The sequence below is a fragment of the Nicotiana attenuata genome, unplaced genomic scaffold (assembly GCF_001879085.1).
Source record: "Nicotiana attenuata strain UT unplaced genomic scaffold, NIATTr2, whole genome shotgun sequence".
In the NCBI taxonomy this organism is placed as follows: domain Eukaryota; kingdom Viridiplantae; phylum Streptophyta; class Magnoliopsida; order Solanales; family Solanaceae; genus Nicotiana; species Nicotiana attenuata.
In genome coordinates, this window is record NW_017671805.1 from 29,239 (window position 1) to 39,989 (window position 10,751).

Here is a 10,751-nt window from a genome sequence, read left to right on the forward strand (position 1 = left end):
TCGCTCCAAGTATCCCAGCCGCTTGTTGGCACTGACAACCATTTCCTTCCATTCCTCAATTAACTTTTGATTGGCTTCTTGTATCTCATGGTGCTCGCTTTCGCATTCCCGGATCCTTTTGTGTAGTAGATTGTACTTGACCTGTGCCTTGGCCTTTTCATCTATGATCCTGTAACCTCGAACAAATTCGGGCTGGCCCAGACCATTATGATTATCCTCCAACCAGCCTGAATAGTAGGGAGCACAACCGGCGTGGTATCTATCTGGCTCGATGGTATCCCTCCCCATGACGATCTTGCAGTGCCACATATGCTGAGCCTGGCACTTGTAAGGACTGTCGTCATCCTGAAAGTCAGCCCGGAAGTGACTCATCTTGTCAACCCTGGGTACAACCTGCTTCCTACCCGCTTGCCTCATAACCCGGAGAGGGACGTAAGGGTACGTTCCTCTCAGGCCGATCAATATCAGGAAAGGTGCATCTCTGGATCGGGCGATGAACTCCTCGGTCGGAAACCACTCGAACATCCATTGTACTTGGTCCTCAGTCAGATTGTCGAAGAGCTCGACCCATTCTCTAGCATTCTCTGGTTGAGCGAACATGTTGGGCATGTAATTCATTCGCCTTGGATGATGGAAGGCTATATGATCATCCCAGTCCCTTCGCTGAATCTCTTGTCGATATTCACCCTTTTGGAGATGCTCCATGAGCCAAAGTTGAAGTAGCAAATTGCAGCCTTCGAAGTGTTTGGCTCCTTGTTGACACCTTTCCAAGGCTCGGTACATCTCCGCAATGATCGTGGGCACAATACTGAATGGTTGCCCACCAATTCCCTCCATTAGAGTCTTAGTCACCATAGCTAGTCTGGTGTGGATTCTTGCTTTCTTCGTTGGAAATACGATCAATACCAGGAAGCAAAACATGAATACAAAGACCCTTCGGTGAATATGCCCTAATGATGTGATGGAAAACTCGTCAGGATAGGTACGGTAGGATTTGCTGTGACCGTACCTCTCGTACAAATAATCAAAAGGGATGTAGGAATCCTTCAAACATGTCAGTTCTGGATTCTTCTTTAGACCCATCATTTTGAGGAAACCCCTGCCCTTGCGGTTCTCAAGCATTAACAAACCCGGAGTTTCCCATGGTATACCAGCCAATCCTCCTATTTCTTCTAGCAAGGGTGTCATTTCAATGTCCCCGAAGCGGAACACGGACCACTCACAATCCCAGAATAGAGTAGCAGCTTCTATGATCTTGTTGTTGGGTTGAATTTCCAGGAGGGAAGGTAGATTTCCCAGATATTTCCGGACAAGAGTCTGATCACCGGAGTGAAGATCCTCCCACCAGCTTAGCAATTTTGGGTGGATATTGGTGACCATGCCGAATCTGGGGACTTCGTGCCTCATATTTCTGCAAGGCAAAAGGGTTAGGCCCTTACCCCCACCGGACTCGCCTATTTAATATCAACAATTGGCATAAAAACATTTAGTTCTCCAAATAAATGCACAGAACATGATGATGTCCGTTTCGATTTTAGGGAAACCCAGTGGACTTTGGACAAGGTTGTCTTAAAGAGTCATTATGCGGACAACATAACTAACTCGGCTAGGTTTGACCATGATGCATGCACAGTTAAACAGAGTAAGGTTTCTATGGGGTTTTAGACTGGTACCCTTGAGCGGAGAACTCAAGAGGGAAAGGCACAGAACTGTCGACTACACCGTTGATCGACTGGTTTTACCACAAATATGCCTTTTCCGAATTTAGGGGGTGATAATATTGGAGGAGCGCAACCACTCATTATAAGCGTTGCTATGGTATTTGTTTGGCACGAGTCGAATATGATGTTGAGCATGATTATGCAACAATTAAAGGCATGTTGTCACGTATTTGCACGATTAAGAAAGCAGTAAATACAGCAGCTTCATAATTTAAAGTAGTATAAAAGGAAAGCAGAAAAGGAAAGAAACAAAAGACAAGTCAGTTGCGCAATTGAAAAGGGAATTGAATGCTTAAAGGAATTAAACAAATAAATTGCACATAAAGGAGCATAGATTCACAATAATAGTCTGAAATGGTAAAAGCCTAATTATCCCCAGCAGAGTCGCCATGCTGTCGCGCCCCCTTTTTCTCGCAAAATTGGGTTTATGACATTTGAAGGGACAACTCATTCCTTTTGGGAACTGGGTTTACATTTGAAGAGTCGCCACCTAATGATTAGGGTGCATTAGGACACCAAAAGAGTTTGATTTGAATAACCAGAGATAGGGTAAGGGCTTGAAATTATTCTAAGGGGAAGGTGTTAGGCACCCCTCAGAATCTACTAGTGTGGTTCCCGGCCAGACAATTATTGTGAATTTGGGTACAATTAACATATAGGCAGATAAGACTCAAATAAGAGGGGATTTCAACACATAATGATTTGAAAGTAGACAAAGCTTAGCAGAATAATTAAAAGAGCTGATTTTGAATAAGGAAATACAATGCTAAAAGAAAAGAAATGAAGAATAAAGGAAGGGGGTCCTAGGTTATTAAAAATATGGATCACCCCACACAATGTCCGGTAATCACTCCTCAGCTCCTCAATGAGGGGCTACACGTGACATTATCGCGTGGTCATCATATCCATATCTACCCTTCCCACCCCGTTAAGGTATTTAATGTACGGGTTGGTCTCGATTACTTATTGCATGCTATTACCCGTCCCACTCCTATCAGTCCCGGAGGCACTTAGGACTACTAATCCTAAAAAAGGAGGGATATTAGGCTTATTTGAAGTTTCAAAGGTAAAAACTCTGAGGCGACATACAAAACACATATTGCATATTTTTGGGGAAAGCATATAAACAAACAAAGGCTCATATATACCTCCTTAAACAAAGAAAGCATATAATTAGCATGACTTGCACATACTTTTTTAGGTCTGATTAAAAATACCAAAGACGAGGGAGTTTAAAAATTGAGGCAGATTGGTTTATTACATAACTCAAATAAGAAGTCCGAATCAGGCTTGCCCGCTGGTTGTAATGATTAATAGAAACAGATCCAGTTTATAGTTATTACTCTAAGGCTTGCCTAAGTGTTTAGACGGGGTCCTATAGGCATGATATCTACTGAATTAGAAGGTGATGAGATAGTAAGGCTCGAAGTGAATTGTTTGAAGTCCTATATGCATACTTGTTAAACTGAGGGACTTAGATTATTAAAGGGATACAGAACGTACACAAATTAAATAAATTAGTTACAGGTTCTGCAGGTGATAGCATCTACTTTTATTGACTGTGAATGAAAACGAATCAGAATTGCTCGAGGATCCCTATAGGCATGATTTCTATGCATTACTGCTTTTAGACGTGGTATCTAATTGCAGAAACCTTATAGACATGGTGTCTAAGTGCAGAAACTTGTTTTGAACCTTATAGACATGGTGTCTAAATGCAGAAACTTGTTTTAAACCTTATAGACATGGTATCTAAATGCAGAAACTTATTTTAAACCTTATAGACATGGTATCTAAATACAGTTTGAATCATGCAGAATTAAAATATTCCTATAGGCATGGTTTCTAGGTGAAGTTTGAATATGCAGAAGTTAAAACACCCTATAGGCATGGTTTCTAGGTGAAGTTTGAATATGCAGAAGTTAAAACACCCTATAGGCATGATATCTACCCTTGCATGCATAGTTTCCCACCCTTTTTTCACTAGCCAGCCCCAAATATTTATTACAACTTATTACAAACCAGAATAATAAATTACATCAGAAAAGTACAAAGTAAAGTACAACCAGGGAAAGCCTGATTCTTGACTTCCTCTCTGAGTTATGAGATAGACCAACTCAAAGACCATTGATCCAAAGCCTTTCTCCGATTTGAGTGTGTCAGAGTTCCCTAAGAGCCTCAACGGGACTCTGGGCAGTGCTCACACCCAAATTGTATCACCAGAATAGGGACAAGTGCAGTGTGAAAGTGCCAGCCCTCAAGTGTCCAAGTTCAGAGGGAGCTCATGGGTCCCAAGGCAAGGCTCATAAGAGGGGGGCAGAACTTAAGTCTAAGAGAGAGTGCAAGTGAAGAAACAGAGTTCTGAGGGAATAAAGGAGAGGGAAACAGGTGCTGGGAAATAGCCATAAACAAGTTGATAATTTCATACAAAAGGAGTTCAGTGGTTGGGAAATTGCAAAGAGCCTATGTACTTAGGCAAGGGTCAGCTTTGGGCATGCACAACAATAGAAGATGATGGCACGCCTCTAAGCCCACCAGAACACACAATACTAGAGAAACATAGAGGTTATGATCCCAGGGATCAAGTTTGAGTCATGGACAGCAATGCTCAATATTGTCATGCCTCAAATGAACCATCAATATCAAACACATTCGGGTAGGGGTTTAGGATACTTAATACATAGATTTAGAATAGGAAAAAAGAAGTTACAACATGCTAGAATAAAGTACTGAATTAAACACAAGCAGTAGGCAGACAAGGAGGCAAAAGTATTAAGTAAACATATTGTTGTGAAGCTGAAATTTTAATCAGGACATACCAGTTCAAAGAAGAAAAATACAGTAAAGGCAAGGTAGCAGGATTTTGAAATATAACTCTGGCTTTCAGACAGCTAAATAGGTCACAGTAGAAGTAGTAAAGCAGGAGAGAATGTTTTGAGTGTAAGTGATTTTAGAACTAAGAGTGTTCGTGTGTGTGCTAATGAAAGAGCAAGGTATTTATAGTTTGAAAACAGGTAGAAAATAAGGCAAGAATCATAGTTTAGCAATAATTATGGAACTATGTACTAATTAAAAATCAAATCAGTATCAAAGACTTCCTTTAATTAAGGAGTTAAAATTAAACGGTAATGGGCAGAAAACATTTAAGGAAAGAAATCAAGTAGAGCATCATGTGCAGTTTAGACAATTAGGGGTAAGTACATAGAGGTTTAATTAAGGGAATAACAAATGAAGAATCTTTGAAATACTCGGTTAACCAAATAAGGTAAGAAACACAATAAATCTGCAGAATATGGAGACAATCAACACATAGTAAATCAAGGAGTCAGGGATTCAAAATTACTGATTTGGAGAGAATAACATGGGTTCCCATGACTAGACAAATAAACCAAGCTAAGAACAGGAGAATCGAAAGTCTAAAGGGAAGTTTTCAAATCAATCCAAGAAACAACACAAGGAGTGGTTTGAAATCAGTACACAATTGAAGGTCATTTTAGAGGGAAATTTAGCATATAAAAGAGTGCGTAAACATTAGGCATGCGAGGTTGAACTTATGACAAAGAGAAGCATCATGCAATAACAATCACAAAGTCAGTAGATATTGAACTATCGAAACATGGTAGTCACATAGGTCAATTTCACCAACTTAGTAATAGAGAAAAGAGAGAGTATCAGAAGCATGCAAAAGGTCAAGTAAAAAGACCTTTCTGAAAAATATAGTCGAGTTTCAATGATTGCAAAAAAACAAATCACATAGAGAAGCAGAAGTTGAAACAAAAGGATTTTGAATCCAGTCGAGCAACTTCGAATAGATGAAGCAGTTTTCAGAAGCTCGAATAGGTCCAAAGAAATTAGGGTTTTGAAACCAATCAAATTCAGAGATGATGGACAAGTAAATCACACAGCAAATAGTCTCAGAACTCGAATGAACCCAAAATTTTAGGGTTTTCACCATCAAACGAGTGTAGAGATGAAAAACAAGTAAATCAGACAATACTAACAAAAATAGATTCAGAAATCTCAAAAAGGCTAAGGCCCTTAACATGCAAACTCAAGTTAAGAACGACATAAGGAAACACAGCAGAACATGTTGAAAATCAAAGAAGGCTTCGAAATAACTTAACAAAAACCAAAATCGGAAAAGGTAAAGGGGTTTAGAAGGTAGAGTTTGAAAGAAACCTAGAGAAAAATGTTTAGAAGTTTAGAGCAAACACGGATCTAAAACAGACCTAAAAGAAATTGGAAGAACCTTAAAGGTTAGGGTTTCAGAAGAACCCCAGATGGTGAGAAAGGCTTGGCAAATCATCGATCTAAGCAGTAGAAGTCAAGAGTCAGGGTTGAATAGCCATGGCTGGCCGGAGCAAGGTCAAAGATGACCGGAGACAGCCATAGAACTAAAATCAACCAAGGTCTGGACCAGACTTTTCCAGGATCTAGCCTTGAAACCATGATAATCGGTCATGTAGAAGCCATAGGAGATAGATACAGGCTTCCAATGGCTTGGGAAGCCATTGTTTTGGGCGGTTTTAGGGTGGTAGTTGAGGGCGGCGGCTAGGGTTTGAGAGAGAGTTGAGAGAGAATTGAGAGAGAAAGGGATTCAGAGGCGGCTGGGGTGAGAAATGATAGGGTTTAGGGGTCGTTTGGGATTAATTATGGAAAGGGGATTTGGTGGCCGTTGATCATTTTGATCAACGGCCTGGATTGAATGGGTAGGTAGGGGATCCGGGCGGGTTATTTTAATTGGGTCGTGGGTCGGGTATGACTGGGATTTGGGCTAGGTAATTGGGTTTAAAATTGGGGATTCAATTCAGGCTACAATTGAAACAAAATTGGGCCAGATTTTAAATAGCCACTTTTCCATTATTTATTTTATAAAAAATAGTAGAATAATTTCCGAAAATAAATTAAGGGTACTAAGGTGATTAATAATACATAGTTATCAAATTAAAAATATTGGACCTAATTTTTATAGACATAAACGTAATTAAATCTAAAAGAGGCTAATATTGCAATTGTATGCAATTTAGTTTTAAAAATACTAAATAAATTTATAAAAATATGAAAAAATTACATTAGCTATATTTTAGCATAATATGAGAGTCCAATAAATGAATCACCAAAATGGTAGTTTTAGGAATAATTATTGGATTTTTCTGGATAAGATAGGGCAATAAATTAATTTTAAAAATTAAGAAAAAATAATAAAACATTTGGAAATACCTATATATGCATACATATGCTATTTTGAAAGTATTTTGCATATTAAAAATATTTAGGGAAAAATTGGGTATCAACACTTTCCATGCTTTTTTGAAAAGTACTGCATTAAGTCCATCATAGCCAGGTGCTTTTAGGTCACTAATATCCTTCAATGCTAACCAAACTTCCTCCTTAGTCACTGGTTGGATAAGTTTCAACTGCTGCTCCCTACTTAATACTGCTCCCATCTTCATGACATTTGGATTTATAGCAGGGATACTTGCTGCTCTTGAACCCAACAATTCCTTATAATATCCCGATATTTCTGCCTCTATGTCTTCTTCCAGCATTAGTTGAATCCCCAAGTCATTTGTTAGAGCCTGAATACCATTCAAGTTATTCATGTTCTTCATTTGTGCAAAGAAATAAGCAGAGTTTGGATCTTCCAGTTTCAGCCATTGGACTCTGGATCTTTGGTTGTAGATATTTTCTTCAATCGGTGTCCATTTTTCTAATTCACATCTTAAAGTTTTCTCCTTCTCAATTAATTCTGGCTGTTGCATTCTATCACTCATCTTCTCTTGAACAATTTGCAACTCTTTCCTAGCTTCTTTAATTCTATCTTCCACCCCTTGATAATGTTGTATGTTTATCCCTTTTATAACCTCCTTAACCCTTTTGAGCTTATCGCATACTTCCTGCATCATTCCCTTTGTTCCATCTACACTCCATACTTGCTCAACATGTTGTATAAATTGAGGATGATCTACTATACAATTAAAGAATCTAAATGGCCTATTCTTCTTCCTCTGTATCTGTGTGACCATTAGTTTAAGTGGAGAATGATCAGACACAGATGGTTCTAGCACCTGTATTTTCAAGCTTGGCATTGTCAGCATCCAGTTAGCATTAACCAATCCCCTGTCTATTCTGCTATAAGTATGATTATTTGTCCAGGTATATTCCCTTCCCACAGTTTGTAACTCATTCATCTCAGTATCCTTCATGAACTCCTTGAAATCTTTTGTCTCCATATCTTGTATCATAGAGCCATGTTGTCTGTCTTGGTCATTTAACACAGCATTGTAATCTCCCATTGCTAACCAAGGCCCCTATTGTGTACTATGAATCTGTCTCAACTTTCTCCATAAATTCTGCATGTCTTTGATGGTATGTAACCCATATATTGTTGTAAATCCAATTGTAAAGAACTTTGAAACTGTTCTGAGCTAACCATGTATTAGTTGCTCATCAATTTCAGTTGGGTCAAACACATAGATTCTAGGATCCCAAATCACCCAAATTCTACTTTTGTTCATTGTACTAAAGTTAGTTATCCATTGCCATCCGGGTGCAATCTTCTTCATTACATCTCTAGTTTTCTGTTCCTTTATTCTGTGCTCAACTAGAGCTATTACTGCTTTTTTATTTACTTTTATAAACTCCTTTATCTCATTTTGCTTATAAATTTCATTCAATCCCCTAATATTCCATGTTATCACACTCATACTGGTATGAAATAAGTATCTTGATACAACTCCTGCACCCCTACACTCCTTATCTGCATACTGCTTGTGCCTGGATCACTATTTGCTTGATCATTTCTCAGAGATTGGAATCCATTGTTTCCAACTAGGTTCTGTTCCTCATTTTGTTTAGCTTTGGCTGCCCTTGCTGCTGACTTACCAAGCACTGTTATCCACCCATCTTCCTTTTCTTGTTTCTCATTGTCCTTTGTTTTTGCCCTTTGTTCTGATGTTTAGACTGCTTCATTCTTCTTACTTTGTTCAGTCTCCTGCTTTTTATCATTTGAGCCATCTCTATCAGTTCTGAGCCAAACTTGCTTGCCTTTATTCACCTTCCTCTGATATATCATTTTCTGTGGTTGTGGAGCTTTGACTTCATTACAATCATGGCCTATTTTCAAACATTTAGCACAGAATGCTGGCTCCCAATCATATGTAATTTCCTGCTGTATTGTTCTGCCCTTTGGATCTTGCAGCTTCACAGTTCTAGGTAATGGTTTAGTGATATCCATTTCAATTAGCATTCTTGCATAAGAAATTCTAATTGATCCAGAAGTGCACTCATCAGCATAGACAGGGTTTCCCAAAGCACTACCTATCTTGCTTAGGGCCTTCATACTCCAAAAATTGAGCGGCAAGTTAGGAATATGACCCACAGGGGACTGGTTTTCAGTACTTGATCATGCAAATTGAAATCTGCTGACCATGCTTTCATAATTATAGGACGATTGTTCACCGTATGAGGTCCAGAATATAGTACTTGATCTCTTTCTTCCAAATTACTAAACCTTATCACAAAATAATCATCATTATGATAGTAGATCTGTGGCTTCACTGAAAATTTACCCACTGAGTTCAGGAATCTTTCTATTGCTCCAATAGTAGGTGAATCTCCTATCACATAAAGCACAATCGCAGAAATCATTTTCCTGTTCTATATCCTCGAGGTCTAATTTCACAATCTTCTCACCATTTTGAATTACCGGTGCAATAAATTGTAGATTCATACCTTTCATCGCTAATTTGTTCCCCACTACCACATTTGCCCATGTCTGAGTCTTGCTATCTTTTCCTAATTCATCAATTTTATTGTTCTCAACAGTACCTGAGCTGCATGGTACTGTTCCATTGTTGCTCGGAGTCTTCGCTTGTATTTGAGCTGTCCCGCTTCCAGATCCACCTCCTATAGCTTGTGCAGCTACAGGTGTAACAGCTGCAGCTTTCATTTTGCCATTTCTGCGAGCTAGATCAGCTTCCTCCTTGCTCTGCTCACTTTGCATGCTTCTTGGAGTGACTGCTTCATTTGGTTCTTCAATTCTCACTTCTTTTGGTGATACAAACAGTTCTAAAACAGCATTTCTTGCTTCTGTTGATCTTTGATATGCAATCGGAACCTTCATAAGGTTCTTCTTAAGTCTGCCTCTCCCTCCCATGGCTTCCAAAGCGCACGTTAGCTAGGCCGCTTTAACGTGCACCGAGAGAAAACGTTTACATTCAATTATCAATAACAGAATTTAGGTTCATTAATTAACAAAGGTGTTAATCTTTCTCATCTCAAAAATAAATTAGTCTTATCCTTTTATATATCTCTATATTGAAGTTATTTAATTAAATATTTTCTCATTTTTTTATAAAATTTTTCTTAAAAATATATAGATATTTAATTATTTTAAATTCAATTTAAAAATGAGTAACTAATTATTAACTAACCTAATAAGTTTATAGTAAAACTACTACATGTCTTTCTCCTTATTACGTGAAGTAAAAGACTTCCAAGTGTAGCTACAACAAACTTTATTTCGAGATAACTATTTATATCACATTCGTTATTGGTGAAATTGAGCATAGTTGCGTTGGAACCATTGAAAGTTGATACAGACAATGTAAAGAGTTCAGTCCTTCACTTAGCTTGCTGAAGAGATATTATTCCCAAATGCATCTTTAGGAAGAACCATTCCATGACACCACACTTGCAGATGGATAGATGTTACCTTCATATACATAGCATATATAATTAATTAAGGAACATATGATAAGATAAAAATCTACTGATATTCATGTGAAGCATATCAAATTAATCCAACAAATAAAAATTCCTCTGTCGAATGCTTATATACTCCAACAACAACAACAATAACTAAGCCCTAGTCCCAAATAATTTGGACTGCGCTATGTAAATCTTCACTAATCATGTTACTCATATAAACTTATCGCAGACTAATATTATACAACATAAAAATAAAATAAAAAGTACCTGTAATACTTTATATTTTCTTCTGACATGCAAAGTTCTTCTATAGTCAAC

The 10,751-nt window shown here is 38.1% G+C and overlaps 1 protein-coding gene across 1 annotated transcript in view; it reads right to left on the minus strand.

Annotated features, from left to right (window-relative positions):
- The window catches only part of LOC109210327, an 18,124-nt gene extending 10,107 nt beyond the window's left edge, over positions 1-8,017 (minus strand). Inside the window, exon 1 of the mRNA XM_019373727.1 lies at positions 7,043-8,017. Within this exon, the coding sequence (XP_019229272.1) occupies positions 7,043-8,017 (975 nt within the window). The remainder of the gene's footprint in view (positions 1-7,042) is intronic.
- Positions 8,018-10,751: the final 2,734 nt, after the last annotated feature.